This window comes from Pogona vitticeps, chromosome 6 (assembly GCF_051106095.1).
Source record: "Pogona vitticeps strain Pit_001003342236 chromosome 6, PviZW2.1, whole genome shotgun sequence".
NCBI classification, from domain to species: Eukaryota; Metazoa; Chordata; class Lepidosauria; order Squamata; family Agamidae; genus Pogona; species Pogona vitticeps.
Window position 1 is genome coordinate 91,013,823 of NC_135788.1, and position 17,505 is coordinate 91,031,327.

A 17,505-nucleotide genomic window follows, 5' to 3' on the forward strand; every position below is an offset into this window, starting at 1 on the left:
AGACACACTTACTGAGAGAATTCCACCAAAAACCGCCTGCCCATGTATCTCTTGGTCTTTTTGCAGTCAAGGTACAGTGGCCAAAGTCCCTCTCCACCATTACGTACTTGCCTCACACATCTGGCAGCTGTAGGTCCATTTATCAACCTGGACTTAAGCATGCGTACAATCCAGGAATATCCTCTTGGACTTGTTATTAATGAGCATGTGTAAAATCCATTGTTAGACCTCACCTGGGAATTCAAAGTACAACAGAAATGAGTTGCCTTATACAGTAAATCATTTCTCAATCGCTCTCTTCCTTTCTCTCTCTCTCTCCCCCACTCCATCCAGAGCGGTACCTAGAAGACCACGAATCTGTCGTAGAGGTTCAGGCCACGTGGCCTGTTGGGGGTGACAGCAGATTTGTCTTCCGGAAGAACTATGCCAAGTATGAGCTGTTCAAGAGCTCACCAGTAAGTAGAATAAACAATTAAGCCAGGAAGGAAGGCATCCCCTCTCCAAGTTTAACATGGTGGCTTCCTGATGCTCTCATTTAAAACAAGCTCTAAATTGCATTTCTTTCAGCATTTCTTAGTTTCATATGAGACGAAACAGCAATCTGTAATATTTCTTTGCATTCATTCCTTGTCATTGGCTGTGCAGGCTGAGACTGTTGGAATGTTCAGTCCAATGACACCTGAAGGACGGTGCTTTGTCCCCACCTCTGAGTAAAAGTTCTGCGTTCGAATTTGCTACATTAAGAGCTAGAGTCAGTTCTAGCAAAACCTCTTGGTTTTATATCTGTTGCTCAACTTATCACTCAGGAGATCATTACAGGATTGTAAATGTATGACAAGGGTTTTATTGGATGTTTTACCAACATATCTGCTTTTTGCCCCCACCAAGTTATGGGGTTCTTTCTCCTTTGGGAATCTGGTTTCGTTTCTTTATAAGATTTTTTGCCCCTTTAGTAACTTGGATGCAGTCTTACTATTAAGTTTTAATCTGTTTCTTATGAAGTGTTTTAGAGTTATTGACACTTCAGAAGGATAGGAATAACATTTAAAAGAAGGTAAAAAGAGAGAGAAAAGAATCTCAATTAAAAACATTGTGCATTTGGGCTGACTTTCCTCCTGCTAGTATGAAGACTAGAAATGACTAAAAAACAAATAAAGGTAAAGGTTCCCCTTGACAATTTTTGTCCAGTCGTGTTCGACTCTAGGGGGCAGTGCTTATCCCCGTTTCCAAGCCATAGAGCCAGCGTTTTGTCCGAAGACAATCTTCCGTGGTCACAGGGCCAGTGCAACTTAGACACGGAACGCTGTTACCTTCCCACCGAGGTGGTCCCTATTGATCTACTTGCCTTTGCATGCTTTCGAACCGCTAGGTTGGCGGGAGCTGGGACAAGCGACGGGAGCTCACTCCGTCACGTGGATTCGATCTTACGACTGCTGGTCTTCTGACCCTGCAGCACAGGCTTCTGCGATTTAGCCCGCAGCGCCACCACATCCCTCAAAAAAAAAACAACACCAAATATCAAGGGTCCATGTAGCACTTGCCATTTGTTTGTATTGTGTTAAGATTGTCGTAAGGAAAAATGCCATATAGGAGAAAATAATATACGACTGTTCAGGAACAATCGTTTGTCTTAGTTAGGTCTGCAATGTTCATCCTTCTCCTTTCTCCTCCATTACAGCAATCACTTTTCCCTGAAGTCATGGTCTCCAGCTGTCAGGATGCTGCCAACAAGGGGATGTCCCACTCAGAACTCATACAGGTATACAATCCCTTCCCTTCCTCTCCCCTTTCAAACTTATTTTGATCCCCACGTCTTCATTCAACCTTGAGTAGGTGTTCTTGGACTGCCACTCCCAGAAGCCTTCACCACCAGCTGTGCTGGCTAGGGTTTCTGGGAGTTGCAGTCCAAGAACACCTGGGTTACCCAAGGTTGATCCAGAAGATTAAAATGCAGTGCTTGGATAGCTATTGCGTGCTGTGGAGTACAAGCCAGAGGGGGACTCTGTGCTAAGTAAGGGGTAACCAAGCAATCTGATTATATGACCTTGGATTTCTGTTTGCCTGTTTGTTGTCCATAAGATGCCCAGGGATTCCTCAAACAGTCGATAAAAGTTTGTAGTCCTTTCTCATGGATTCCCCTAATAAAATCTCAGGGCTTTTTTAACTCTAAAAGTAGCAGTATAGGATGAGTTTAGTAAATGTTGAACAGTGTGGAGGTATTGTTTTCCTTTCTTCTTGTATAGTAGTTGATTACTAATTGCCATCCTGTTGAGAATGCATTGCTTAACACAGTGCATAATTAGCTTATAGTTGTCCTTATCACAAAACTTGGGTGATTGTACATTAGTTTCAATGGCTTTAAAAAGCACGCAGCGGATTCATGATGGGTAATATCAGAAATACTTGGATGACGTATTTTGGGAAGTTGCAATCTCTTGACCCACCTAGCTAACAGGGCTGCTGCCTGGAGTTTTGTTTTGTTTTAAGTTTTTTTTTTTTGCAAGTTACAATTCAGAAAAGTAGAATTTCCAAGCTCTACATGGGACAGGTTTAACAATATCTGTGTCAGCCGAATTAAACAGATCATTAAGCTCCCCCTATTGCCTCTCATGTCCCACTTCCCACAATTTTAAAGTATCAGCAGGGGTTCACTTCATAGCATTGTTTTTGCATGTAAAACTCCTCCTAATAGGCTCTTTGTCTCAAAGAGACGTGTGTTGGAGTGCAAACAGCAGAGATGTTGGTTATGATATTGATGATGAGAGTGGCATTATGGGAAAAGGTTTCCAAAACCCTTCCTTCTAGTCCAGTGGCTGTCATTTAAAAAGTTTTTTAAAAAAGAGGAGACACACTGACTGATTTATTGTACTACCACCTAGTTTGGCTTTCTGTCACAGTAATGAAATGGGAACCCTTTCCCATGATCAGGTGTGATGTGGAGGATGAAGTTTTCCATAATAGTGTCATCACTTCCATATTTCGGTTGCCAGAGAGAGACCTGACCTGATCCACCAGAGTAGTTCTTACTTCGCTTTCCCATTTATATCCTTCATTTTCTTTGAGGGCTTTTGTATGACCATGACTTCAGGTTTGTCCTCACAACAAGCCTGCGAAGTGGAATAGCCTGAGTGATGCTTCATGACTGAATGGAGATTCAATCCCATGTTTCTCTGGTCCAGTTCTTTTTCTACTACACCACATTGACACATATATTCTTGCACAGCAGTCACTGACTTGATTCAATAGCCTCAGCGTGCCACTGCTTCTGGGTGTGTGATTTCTGATTCTGCTGTCTTTTGGTCTGCTGTTTACTTAAATTTCACAGGGACCTATGTGGTATGTGTTATACAAAACCTTTTCCTCTTGTTTCATGCAGCCAGTGTAGGAGGCCTTTTTGTTCACAGAAGCTCTGACCACAATCACCTAGTTAGTCTTTAAGGTGTTGCACGAGATTTTTGTATATCCCAGGCTGCGGTCCTGCAATTCTAAATAAAAAAACAAAACATTTTCACACCCAAAAGGAAAATCAAAGAAGATGAGAACCTGTCTATGTTAAGTGATAATGGAACTTCTAGTGCTATTTGTCATCTATTCTCATGTCTTTCTTTCTTTCTTTCTTTCTTTCTTTCTTTCTTTCTTTCTTTCTTTCTTTCTTTCTTTCTTTCTTTCTTTCTTTCTTTCTTTCTTTCTTTCTTTCTTTCTTTCTTTCTTTCTTTCTTTCTTGTTGTCTCTCTGTCTTCAGAATGTACTAAATTCAGGAAGCTGCCCTGAAATCCAGGGGTTCCTGCACCTGAAGGAAGTTGGGCGCAAAGTATGGAAAAGGTTTTATTTCTCTCTACGGCGCTCGGGACTCTATTATTCAACAAAAGGCACATCGAAAGTAAGTTTGTACATACTACGTGGATGTGGAGAGCTTGTTTTACAAGTCTGTGCTCCTTTTGAACACGGTTGTGGAAGCACTTTGCCACAGACCAGGCCATGTCCTGTCCCCTGTGAGAAAGAACCACAACGGCAGGACCTCCTTCTTGAGGACATGAGGCCTGGGATAAGGGGTGGTCCTTGGGTGAAGAACTTGGAAATAACAGCTTACAGATAGCTAGAACATCGTAATTAATTCATTATTCAATGCCAGATGGGAAAGGGTTTGAAATGTTGCTCTCTCTTTTTGGATTACAACTTCCAGAGCCCACAAGGAAGCAGAACCAGTCCTGGCCTTAATAAGGGTTTGGATCAGAACTAAGCAGAGCACTTAACCATCACTTCCTGGCCCTTGAAATTCTGCTTGTTAGTATGGCTGCCAAAGGCAAGAAACACTGTGGATGAGGACAAAAATGAAAATAGAAGAGAGGTTGTTGGAATGCTACCTTTTGCATGAGGCACTACATTCTGCCCTTAGTTTAGTGCATTGGAACGGGACTGTAACTCCCAGTAGCCCTTCCCAGCACAGCTACTGGTGAAGGCTTCCAGGAATGTGTGGGGACCCAAAGTTGGAGACCACTGGTTTCACGTGATCTTTTGGAGCTTCAAAAAGTAATTTTTATGGACCACAAATTTGAGACATCCCCAGAGTTGTAGTCCAAAAAACTATTTTTTTTCTGAGTTCTAATACAGAGCGCCCTGGTTACCTAACTTTCCCACTAACTCAGACAATGGAAAGGCACCTCATGCTGTGGAGCAGCTTTCACATATTCTTCTCTTTTTCAGGACCCTCGACATCTACAGTATTGTGTAGATATAAATGAATCCAACGTCTACTACATCACTCAAGGCAAAAAACAGTACAGCACTCCCACAGAGTATGGCTTTTGTATCAAGGTAGGAGTAGCTTCATTTAAAATAGCTATAATTAAAGTAGACAGTCCAGAATCACAGACCAAACCTCATGTTTTTTGTTGTTGTGTAAGTTACGCCTCCAAAAGGATGATGACATCATTGGCAGGGGGTGATTTTCAGTAACTGAAGAGTTCCTCCTCCTGTCGCAGGGCTCCTGTGGATGAATGCAATAGCATGGATTAAATGCAAGTTGGGCAAGCTATGGGAAAGAAGGAGGAACTCTGTAATTATTGAACATCTCACCTGCCAGTGACACCATGACATAACTTGCGCAGGCATAAGTTACACAACAGGATTTTGACCAAGAGGTTAAAAAAAAACCACAAAACAGAAAGCACTCTGATTTTAAATCAAGGCAACCAAATCTGTATGCATCTTATAGCTAAACTTTAAAAATGTTCTCTGAGTTTCTGATAATTGAAGCACCTTTTTCTGGGATAAAATTGGAGGCGTACGTCTCTTCTGGAATGAGCAAAAAACAATCCACACAGGATCCCTCTTCCACGTTTTGCATGCCAGACTTCTCAGCAAGCTCCCCATCTGGAAAAAGACAAACCCAGCATTCTAATTTGCAGAGATACAATGGGCACCATCCTGTGAAGATGCATATCTGAACTGGGAATGGCTGGATTTTCCAGTGAAACCTGATGGAAAGAAAAAGGCAGCACTTCTGCTGATCTCCCTGTTATTTGCCTCAAACAGAAGCCACTTTGAAGGAAAATCTGAATAGTAAACCATGCAGAGATTTTTATCAGGTTAGAAAATGGGTTCTGTAAGTCAGGACTCAATCTTGGAACATACATTCTGATCATTATTATTATTTTTAAAAGCCTCTAAGTACATATCTTAGGGATAGGAAGAATAAGACTCTTCATATTTTGTTAGACTGCAACTCCTGTAATTCTTCATCATTGACTAGTTAACTAGGGCCGATGGGAAAACATCAGGTAGAATATCCTAGTGGTAAGAGCTGTATGAGAGTGCCAGTTTCTGGGTGTGCTTCTTGCTTGAGGTCTTTAAACAGAGGTCAGATGGCGCTTCTGTCAAGGATAGTCTTTCTCTGGGTTTCCTTTGTCAGAAAAGGGTTGGACTAGATCAGTGGTCCCCGATCTTGGATCCCCAGATGTTCTTGGACTAAAACTCCCAGAAGCCACCTTTAATTACTGTGCAGGCCAGGATTTCTGGGAATTATAGTCCAAGAACACATTGGGACACAAAGTTGGGGGCTACTGGGCTAGATCATTCTTTGAATCCCTTTGAACTCTACCCCTCACTGATCCTGTAGGTTCCAACCCAAATCAGCCAAAGAGTCACACATTAATCAGTCAGAGCACCAGCAGTTTTCAGAGAGAGAAGAGAGTCCTGCTCGGACAGTCCTTACATGTTTGCAACCTTCTTGTTTCTTTGCTCCACAGCCCCAAAAGGCACGCAGTGGGACAAAAGGTCTGAAGCTTTTCTGCAGTGAGGATGAGCAGAGTCGCACTTGCTGGGTGGCTGCCTTCCGCCTCTTCAAGGTATGGGGCATTCTGTTTAGCACCAGTGATAAGAATTCCCTCTCCATGCGAATGGTAGCTTCAGAGGAGTCATTTTCAGGCGGTTACATTTGTCTTCTGTTTGTGCCTCGATCCTGATAGTTGTGACCATACCCCATAGCAGTTTGCATTTTTTGAAGCATGCTATGCATTAAATTCCTGCCAACCTAGCAGTTCGAAAGCATGTGAAAATGCAAGTAGATAAATAGGTACCACCTCAGTGGGAAGGTAGCGGCTTTCCGTGTCTAGTTGCGCTGGCCACGTGACCACGGAAACTGTCTTCGGACAAACGCTGGCTCTACAGCTTGGTGACGGGGATGAGCACAGCCCCCTAGATTTGGACACGACTGGACTAAATGTCAAGGGGAACCTTTACCTTTACCTACACATTAAATACAAAGATACATTTAATGTCCTTGTCCTCTCTGGCTTTCATGGAGATAGCTATACCAATCTTCACACTAAGCTAATGGGTCTGACCACGTCAGCAAATGGTATTCTGGCAACATACATGGATGTGTGAGGTTTCTCAGCGTTCTAAGAGATTTTTCCAATAGTAAGGCAAGTTTTCCAGAAAAACAGCTTGTCCACCAACATTCATTTGCAAAGTGCAGCTGCTTGAAGTGTGTTAGGTAGGTTTATCGGAGATCCAAAACGTGACTTTTTCTGATGGCACCTCTCAGAATATCTTCAGACAGCCTGGGATTTGGGGAATTATAATCCATAAAGGATTTTCCAAGGTCTTCCATTCAGCATGCCCAGAACAACAATGAGGCTTGAAAGGCCCATGCTCCAAGCTGGCTTAGTATATACCATAAAGCTGGAATGGAAGAAGGTAAACTCAGATGTCCTAGTAGATTGCTTGGCAATTTACAGTAGAATAACAAGGGTTTTTTATTTTATTTTTAACGATAGAAATGAGGGTGCTTAGGATGGGAAAGCCAGAAATGGATTTTTGTGAGGAAGGACTATGAGCTGCCTTCAGTTCTAGTATGGCTAGAATTCTTTAACTGTGGCACCAAGGCTCTAGTGAAAAAAAAAAAGAGTTAAAAACAAGAAAAGCAGCTCTGGTGGGCCCAAAGTCTGCCTGGACCTGCCTTGTCTGAGAATCTTCTGTAGCATCCAGGGATTTCCACAGTTCAGTGCCTGAAGTTACTCCAAAGAGAGGTTAGGAAGGGTTCCATAAGGCAGAAAGTTTAAAATTCAGTCCCTTCACAAGGTTTCTGAGGTGAAGGACTGTTGCCTCATGAGAGAGGTGGTTTACATTAGAAGTCAGACAAATTAATTCCATTTTATTTTCACTGTCAGAACTGGCCATGTTAGAATATCCTTCCGTCGGCCCTCGTGCTACATTTCAGTTCTAGTTCTAATCCTCACATGCTTTCTGTAGGTGTGCACCTTTCCCCCTTCCCTTCCCCTCCCCACCTAGAAACAGGTGGTTTGACCTTTTCAAAAACCACTTTCAAAAATAACATCGCAAAGTCTGCGGCTGCTCCCTGCCCTGAAATTGATTGCTTTGGCAAACATTAGGGCCACTGTCTGGAATGTTTGTCATGTCAGGCTAGTACTGCTGATAGGCCTTCCTGCCACACAGACACTAATAACCACGATTCTTTCCCACAGTATGGCATACAGCTCTACAGGAACTACCAGCAGTGTCAGGCACGGCAAAGGGAACCAGCCTGGATTGGCACAGCACCCCTGGTAAGCTCCCGCTTAGAAGAATTTGGAGACTGAAATGTGCAGTTGGGTGGCAGCAGGCATAGCACGTGTAGAATAGTGGAGTGGCGGGAGCAATTTGGAAGGGCCTCCACCATGTTCTTTGCTGTTTTATCTCCTGGGTGAGCTGGTTGAAAGGACCCCATCCTGGAACAGTTCAGGCTGCATGAGAAAATACATGGATCATGCTGTTGTGGTGACACAAGAGGTGCTATCCTAAGTATCTCTTTTTTATTTCACCATTCAGTATTCAATGTTCTGATGTAGACCTTTGGTCTAGATGGGTGGGGGTATAAATCTAATAAAATAAATGTAGAGGTCCATCGTGCAGATTGCAATGCCAACTTTCTGGGGTGGGTGTTTTGCTCACAAAGATTGAATCAGGGACAGGCAAAGGGTGGCCCTTCAGAAGTTACTGGACTGTCATTCTCTGCAGCCCTCGCCAGCACAACCATTTGTAAGGGATTGCAGGAGGCTGCTCTTCAACAGCATCTGGAGGCTACCCTTTTGCCTACCCCTGGCTTATAAGTTATGCATGATTCTTCAACAAGAAGCCCCATGGTACAGTGGTTAAACTTTTCTACCCGAATCACCCGACACAGCCAGCAGGGACGGCTGAGGGGTCTGACGCCGAGGAAGGCCCGGAAGGAAAAAACAAGAAATTGGGCCTTCTCGTCTGTGGCCCCTCGGCTGTGGAACACCCTCCCCACTGAAATTCGGCTGGCACCCTCGCTGGGCATTTTCAAAAGCCAGCTGAAAACTTGGCTATTCAAGCAGGCCTTCCCTTCAGTCAATTAAGTCATTCTTATTTTTCTTCTTTTATTCTTGCCATCTTGGGACGCTTTGCTTTAAATTAACTGTTACAATCGTAAATTTATATTACATTTTATATCATTTTGTTTTTAATGTAAAACTGTATATTTTAAATTGTTTTTATCTTCTAAGTTGTGAGCCGCCCAGAGTAGACTATGTCTAGATGGGCGGCATATAAATGCAATAAATAAATAAACTGCAGTACTGCAGTCAAGCCTCTGCTCATGGCCTGAGTTCAGTCTCAATCGATTCAGGTAGTTGACTCAAGGTTGACTCAGTCTTCCACCCCTTTGAGGTTGGTAAAATATGTACCCAGCTCTCTGGGGGCGGGGCAAAGTGTTGTTTGCATAATTATGGTATAAACTGTCCAGACACTGCTTTAGCACTCTGAGGCAGTATATAAATTGAAACAACAACAAACTTGCTCAAAACTGTGGGACTGTCTTCTGCCAGAAACTCATTTAAAAGGCCAGTTTAGGGTAATCTAGACCAGTGGTTCTTAACCTTTGTTACTCGGATGCTTTTGAACTGCAACTCCCAGAAACCCCAGTCAGGACAGCTGGTGGTGAAGGCTTCTGGGAGTTGCAGTCCAAAACTCCTGAGTAACCCAATGTTAAGAACCAGTAGACATTGAACTCAAGAGGGCTCCTGCCTGCCTTATCGACCTTAGTTGGTCTTTAAGATCAACCAAGAGCTTTCAGACAGAGCATTACAACATGTCTCTGAATACTCTTGCATTGAAGCATTCACATCTGAACATGCGGGACCATTCCATTGGAAACAGTCGTTTCAGTTGCGAGTTTAAACTCTGCAATTCAGGTATTACAAATTTAGTTTGAGCTGGAGATGTTATAGAGACTTTCCTAACTCTTTCCTGGGCAGTCAAGACTGTATTAAAGATAGACCTCTAAGAAACTTAATTTGGAATTGTGTGTCATAATTAGGAACCAAATCACTTATTATTGGGGTGAATGCTTATTTTAAAATCCCATAGCGGAGTGTGTCAGATAACACCCTGGTGGCCATGGACTTCTCGGGTTGTACGGGCCGAGTGATTGAGAACCCCAATGAGGCTCTGACAGTGGCTTTGGAGGAAGCTCAAGCGTGGAGGGTGAGTCGGCTGCTTTCCTCTTGGCTAGTCATTGTGAAAAGCAGGGGAGTCCATGGGAGACAGGACTTGCTGCATCAGAATTGCATGGGGAAGTTCCTTGTGCCCTCAGCATTTGGAGCTATGCCTGGGATGGGGGGACCAGTCTTCATGAACTGCTGGCTATGGGACAAAGGTTCCTATGATGGTGGGAGTACCAGAAAGATATTGAGAATGGATAGAGCTAAGATGGGGGAACAGGGCAGTGAATTGTGCTAGTCTAAGATTTACTTCCATTTTTTTTAAAAAAGAAAATACTTCTTTTACCAGCAAGGATGATCAAGCTTCATCTTTTTTCCAATTTCACCTAGCGAAGGTTGAAGCCTAGTTTTGTCTGCTAGAGTCACTTGTTCCTGAGGCAGCGAGAGCTTATAAGTCTTGGTTTGTAGCAGAGCCACTGCAAGGAGTTGAGTATCAGAGGCCATCCTAAGGAAGAAGGAAAATGTTTATTAGGAAGTTCCTTCCTCCCTCCTTCCCTTCGCATCAGTTGCACAAGTTAAAATTATGGATGTATATGAAATATACAGTATGTTCAAACAAATTTAAAATGTGAAAATGATTAGACCATTTTTGATGAGAAGTGGGCTACTTCACTAGTGTTATCTGGGCTATTTACTAGATCTTCTTTAATACACATGGTGAGGAAAAAATTACATGTACATAAATCCTACATCGATTGAATTTCTCCAGAGTCACAGAAAATGTGTCCTGTATCAAAGTAGCCCCATTTTGCTTGGTCTTCCTCCTCAAGAAGTTAGAAACCTGAGAAATTCAGGTGTGTTGTTAAGAAAGTAACATCACTGAGAAGGAGGGTTGAATAGAAGTTGATTTGAGTGCAGTCTAAATAGTATCAGTCTATTGATGCAGAAGCAACAAAAGGTAACCATACAAAGCACACCAGAAAGCCCTCACTAGTCACTTCTCTGTAGGTCATGTAGACATATTGCTGCTTATGGAGGCAGTATTGCACTCTTCTCGAGTTCCAGCAATGTGGACTTAGAAAATTATCCTATCATGGAGAAGGCTAAGCCAAAATATTTCCAATTGGCTTACTTATTTACTGTATCTGGGAAGTTTTTTTTTTTTTTTTTTTAAATGAAGGCATGTTCAGTTTTGCAAGTTCCACCCACAGTTTGAAAGGGTGCAGCAAAAATGATATTTAACACTCCAGGTAACAGTCAGGCCTGGGTGGAGCAAACATGACGTCTGTATCATACATGGTGGAAGTCTAATCCAAGCACTTTCAGCACTTTTTATGTCATCAATTAGGCTTTACAAACTATGGGAAGGACAAGAATTTTCATATTTTTTTTCCTGGATTTTATGGTAGTGGAGATTAGTATGCTTTCCCAGCAGTAACGCTGCAAATTTGTTTTGATTAGTTTTGAACACCTCGTTGGCTTCTCTAAGCACAAAGGCAACATCTGTGAACATACAGTATAGTAAAATTTCTATAAACACAAAAGTGTTTTGGTGACCACAACTAAATGTCTTTTTCACCAACGAAGCATGGCTTGAAATTTAAGTGTTGTATGATTTGTAACAAGGCAAATGGAGTTGTTGCCATGATAACTTACATTTAGGCAAATGCATTCAGAGTAGTTCTGTGGCACTTTAAGGACGAATATAATTACTGGGATATCAGGCAGGCTCTTATAAATCAATCCACATCATCAGAAATCAACTCTGGATCACAAAAACACAAGGAGTCACAATCCTATATTTGCTTTCCCTGAAGGAAGTCCCACGACCTTCACGTAGGTCTTACTCACCACAGTGTAGCTTCATTCTTTAGGTTTCTGTAAATTCATTCTTTAGGTTTCTATAAATACATCGGTTGTGTTGTACCAAGCTAATCAAGGGACTCTTTAGAAGCTTGTAATAAATATTACTGAATGTTACAGCAGTACTGTAAGGAGATTATATAATTAATGTAGCAAGCTTGGATTGTCTCGAAGAGTATCAAATGTTTTTCTTTTCTTGCCTCAGAAGAAGACAACTCATCGATACAGCCTGCCCACCCAGTTCCAGAGCTCCCCACTCAGTACTGGTATGTGTCCCTCAGAGATAGTTCATGTAATGTATAACCACATGTTCCCTCATTCAAAAGCTTGGCATAAGATCCAGTGGGTGTTGATAGCAGAGAGTAATCAGATGGATAAGGCAAAATTACCTCATAATTGATCTGTGACATTCTATTCCCCACACACACAGGCCAAGCTCTTTGGAAAATTTCTGAAGGCAGTGTTTGACTAACATTTGCCTCTAGTGCTCATCATGAATCTATTCACTTAATAACCTTGTCATCATAACCTTAGAACTGCAGAGCTGGAAGGGATCCTCTAGATCATCAAGTCTGGCGTTTGTGAAGGAGGCATAATGGGGAACCTTATTCCCATCTTCAGGCTCCGCAACAAGACACCTAAACCACTGAGCTATCCAGCACAATGGGATGTGGAAAGCAGAATGAGAGTGACTCTCTTCTGCCATATACAGATTGATGGGTTTAATTTGAGCCACAGTTTAACCGTAGTGTCTGAATCCTGAGCCAGTGCTTGCAGTTGTGAAATCACTGTGGGAGCAATAGGGGGCCTCCAAGGATATGGAGGCTGCTTTTCTCTGCCTGCCTGAGTTGAATAATCCAGCTCAACACCGTGTTTCTAAGGCGAGGAAGCTATGTCTTCCAGAGCTTTGACATTTCACAGTAGAGAATAGAGGTGGGCAGAAATGGCTGGTGGTTTGTGCTGATTTGATGGACAGTTCAGCGCTTCCCAGCCCCGCCTCCTCTGCTGGGTGCCCACTCAGAGGTAGTGTCTGGAGGAGGTGGGACAGGGAAACCGAGGCATGTCCTTTGAATGGATGCCCGCTGGAGGAGGTGGATGAACTGGCATAAACCGTTTGTCCAAAGGATGAACTGGCATATACTGCCAAATTGGTGCTTCATGCCCATCTCTAAGCTAATGATTGCAGTTGTAACAGTCCATTCTGAAAACACAGATTGTGGTTTGTTTCTCAAAGAAAACCCCCATTTTTCTCTCCTCCCAGTTATCCACAGAACTCAGCCATGGTTTCATGGAGGAATTTCTAGAGAAGACACCCAGCGCCTTATAATCCAGCAAGGACTGGTGGATGGGTATGTTGTTGGCAATAACTTTCCAGTTCATCATGCAGGTAGTCCACTCCTAGGCTTCTGTGCACCAGAAGGAAGTTAGTGCAAATTGAGAAGCAATGATATCTGGTTGATCAGAGTCCACTTTATCAGAAACCAGCTCTGGCCCCACGCATTGGGCTACAAAGGTGTTAATGGAGTAGGTTTGTGGATTACACATCTACTGTCTAGTTCTGGAGTACACACTATCCTATAGGCATAGAGGGGTGTACAGTGGTGCCCTGCTTCACGACGACCCCGTTAGACGACAAAATCACTTTACGATTAGTTTTCTGCGATCGCTATAGCGATCGCAAAACAATGATTCAGTGGGTTTTTTTCGCTTTACGTTGAATTGGTCCCCGCTTCGGGAACCATTTTCGCTTCACGATGATCAAAAACAGCTGATCGTCAGGTTTTCAGAATGGCCTCCCGCTGTTTTCCGGACCTATTTCCGGAAGACAGCAATCGAAAATGGCTTCCCCTATGGAGGATCTTCACTTTACGATGAGGTATTTCGCCCATTGGAACTCATTAACCAGTTTTTAATGCATTCCAATGGGTTTTTTACTTTCGCTTGACGACATTGCTTAACAGCAATTTTAACGGAACAGATTATCGTCATCAAGCGGAGCACCACTGTACTGCTGACGTTGACCTCTGCTTTATCCATTCCAGGGTGTTCCTGGTGCGGGACAGCCAGCGGAACCCCAAAGGCTTTGTCTTGTCACTTTGCCACCTTCAAAAAGTGAAGCACTATCTTATCCTTCCGGTAAGTAGTCATAAGAACACGGGAGGCTATCTTTCAACCGAATCCTTCAAGCTTCAGTCCATCTGTGCTAGCTGGCACTGCCCTCCCAAGTCTTCTAGTAAGGGGGAACTCAGCTAACTTTGCTACTTAAGTTTCTTTTGGCTGGAGAGGCCAAGAATCAAATTTGGATGCTTCCACATGAAAATACACACACACACACATGGCTTTTAAACCACTGAATAAGACATTCCCCATCAATGTGAGCATAGATGGGTGCACTGATGATATTGCCTTCTGGTTTATCAATTCCAGGGTATTCCTAGTGCAGGACAGTCCATCTCCACTGACTCTTTCTCAGATTGCCTTTAACCCACTGATAGGGCCTGGAGAGTTAGGGGAAGGGAATCTGACATCCCATAGTGTTCCAGCGCCCATGCTTTTTTTTGGGGGGGGGGGCACATCAACTGTGATGGAAATTACAAACTTGGATTAATTTGATCCATGACCAGGGCTTAGAAACACTACTACAACTTCCAAAATCTCCTAGATAACATTGTCAATGAGCATGCTGGCTGTGGGATTAAAGGAGTTGTAATTAGAAAAAATTAACTTTTCTTTGCTGTGCCCATGCCGTAGCTCTTTTGTATGCTATGTTTTAATCCTTGTGAATATGTTAAATGTCTATAGGATGTACACTCGTCTATAGAGTACATTTCCATTATCATAGCCAATGTAAAAATACCTGAGTCTGAGGGGAAAAGATCTCAGATCAGCACGTGGTGCTCAGCAGGTGTAGATTTTAGAGCCAGTGTGGTGTGTAGTGGATAATGTGATGGGCCTAAGACTCTGGAAGCCTGACTTTGAATCCTCATTTGGCCATTAAAACTCACTGGGTGGAGCCAATGGCAAGACCACGCCTTAAATACCTCACACCCTTGGAAAACCTGATCAGGGTCACTATAAATTGGATGTGACTTGACAGCAAATAACGAAAAACAAACACTACAGAAGAAGAATGTTTATAATAAGCCACTTGTACAAGACAGACAGCATAGGGACAATTGAATAACCACCAAATCAGAAATGCCTTGGCGAGGTGCACTGCCAGTGTTGAATATCTGACATTGGACGCTTTTGATGGGTGGAGTTGGATGAGGCATATTTATCTGTAACTGATCCTAAACACTAGTTAAGGGATTCTGGTCTATAAGGGGACCACACCGCCCTAGTTTCTAAAGATTGATCCTTGGCACAACTTCAGCCCTCTCTTTTCTTTTTGGTACTTTACTCTTCCTATGCCAATGTCTCACCCTGTTTTGTGGCTTTCAGAGTGAGGAAGATGGCCGCCTCTACTACACCATGGATGACGGGCAGACTCGCTTTGCTGACCTGATCCAGTTGGTGGAGTTTCACCAAATCAACCGTGGCATCCTGCCTTGCAAGCTGAAGCACTATTGCACCTGCGTTGCCTTGTGATGGCCCGTCTTCCCAACGGAGAGATAGGGAAAAGGCCTGTTTTGAACCTTGGGATTGGCACTGAACTTTCCGCTGCTCCTTGGATCAGCCACAACGATGGTTAAATGACTGAGGAAGGTTGTAACCCTCCTGTTCAAGCCACCTGTCGGGGAGTCTTGTCATTCTTAGGACAGTCACGGATGGCTTTGAGGTTGCAGTGATAAGATTTCTGTACAGCAGAAGACGCTCCTTGGCTGGTAGCTTTCTCCATCCCCAGCAAGAGCTTGCTTTGTCACCAGATTTATGAGATTTTGCTGTTCCTGTTGCCTTAACCTGCTGTGCTCAAATTAGAGTCCAGGGTCCCCAGATTCTGGGAATAGAGCTATAGCATTGTCCTTTTAAATTTTTAAATTTTATTTTTTATTTTTTTGATGCTGTTTCAGAGTCCCGGTCCATTAGAGGCAAGTGTAGGACAAAAGCAAATCTTGGAAGTGATTCCTCTTGCAAATTGCTTTCACCTTTCTTCATCATGATTGCCTGTCTCCAGCACATGTTTCCTACAGGTGCTGTCATCTTAACTAGACAAGGAACTCCTTGATTGTTCAGCCTTTTCTCTCCGCTGCCTGGCACACAGTTTATTAAAGTGGCAGGCCCCCTGTTGCAGCGCTGGGGAATATCAGGCAGGAGTCTCCAGCAGAGCTTAGGAAGGTAACCTTTTGAGACTATAATGCTCAAACGACAGGGATAGTGGTGGATATCTTAGCCCTGGGAACTTTTCACTATGCAGAAGCCCTGAGTGTGTCTACAGGAGGAAAAGCAGCATGGCACAGATCCGGACAAGGCCCTTGTTTCTAGCCCCAGTGGTGCTATTGCATCCAAACATCAAAGGAGGCAATGAATTAAGGTTAGGGAAGTTGGTTTCCTCTCCTTGCATGAAGGGGTTAAAAGTACCCCAGGGTTGGAAACAACCCTGTTTTTGTATAAATCTATGAGGCCAGTATATACTGTGATGACTTGTGTATATATAAATGATGGAAATAAATCTTATTTTTTTCATACCTTTGCTCTGGTTTTGTATACAGTACAAATAAATTATCAGAAAAGCAAAAGCAAGCGGCGACTGTTTCAATTAATAGCAAGTATCACCTGTAAAGAATCAAAAGATTGTTTTCTCTTTATATTTAACTACGACATAACACTACTTATGCCTAAATAAAAGTCTATGTTTCGTAACTTTCATTGTATAAATTCCTCTCTTTAAGAGGGACTAGTAAACCACTTCTGAGTACTTGATCTCTAGAGAGCCCTGGGAAAGTCTTCATACATTGACTTGTCATATAATTATTAACACTTGTACCTGGAATAAGGTTAAATCAACATCTGGCTTCCTCACAGTGGATGTACTTCACTGTTGCTAGCCTTTCAGTGCTGTTTTCTGGATCTTTCCAGATGCCCTCAAGGGCACTGCACAGCTTTTGCTGAATCTGTTGCAGAGTTTTGATTTTTTGTTTTTTTGTTTTTGTTAAATTCCTCTAACTGTGAAGCAGAAGTGCCGGGATTCACGAAGCAGAATAGCTTCATGTTCCCTAGGTTAGTCCAACCCTTTTTATCATCAACTGGCACTTAAGATTTCAGATCACTGAGTCACTTGTAGAAGAAAGAATTAAAACATTTTATTACTTACAGTTATGAACAGATCAAACAGCAAACTGATAAATACGACTGCATCCAACAACAGACTTCAAGAGACAAAAGAGAGGGAAAGTGATACACAGCAGAGAGGGCTCTGTTTGAATTCAGAGACAGGAGAGAACGATTGGTTAGTGCTGGATAGATTGACAGTCAATGCAGCCAGCCCAGAAAGGTCCCTCCCAGCAACACCTACTGGAGGCAGCATGCGAGGTTGCAAAGACTGTAACAGAATCACCCTGGTAATACCACATGAAAACAGTGTATGCCAGAATGGAATATCTCTTCTTAAGTTCTTCAGGCAGCTTCATGGCATTTGTTAGTTATTCTTGAAAATTTGGTGTGGCAATGATAGATGCAAAGCATGCTGGGTGATGCTCTGAACCAAGTATCCTGGGAAATGTTTACTTTCCTTTCA

The 17,505-nt window shown here is 42.9% G+C and overlaps 1 protein-coding gene across 3 annotated transcripts in view; it reads left to right on the forward strand.

The window, feature by feature from the left end:
- GRB7 (growth factor receptor bound protein 7) overlaps nucleotides 1-16,456 on the forward strand; it is a 74,338-nt gene extending 57,882 nt beyond the window's left edge. For all 3 annotated transcript variants that reach the window (XM_020799322.3, XM_078377847.1, XM_020799321.3), the window contains 11 exons: nucleotides 334-455; nucleotides 1,679-1,759; nucleotides 3,743-3,880; nucleotides 4,705-4,815; nucleotides 6,249-6,347; nucleotides 7,989-8,069; nucleotides 9,892-10,008; nucleotides 12,034-12,094; nucleotides 13,090-13,177; nucleotides 13,871-13,964; nucleotides 15,273-16,456. In XM_020799322.3, the coding sequence (XP_020654981.3) occupies nucleotides 334-455; nucleotides 1,679-1,759; nucleotides 3,743-3,880; nucleotides 4,705-4,815; nucleotides 6,249-6,347; nucleotides 7,989-8,069; nucleotides 9,892-10,008; nucleotides 12,034-12,094; nucleotides 13,090-13,177; nucleotides 13,871-13,964; nucleotides 15,273-15,419 (1,139 nt within the window). In that variant the 3' untranslated portion in view covers nucleotides 15,420-16,456. The remainder of the gene's footprint in view (nucleotides 1-333; nucleotides 456-1,678; nucleotides 1,760-3,742; nucleotides 3,881-4,704; nucleotides 4,816-6,248; nucleotides 6,348-7,988; nucleotides 8,070-9,891; nucleotides 10,009-12,033; nucleotides 12,095-13,089; nucleotides 13,178-13,870; nucleotides 13,965-15,272) is intronic.
- The last annotated feature ends 1,049 nt before the right edge of the window (nucleotides 16,457-17,505 follow it).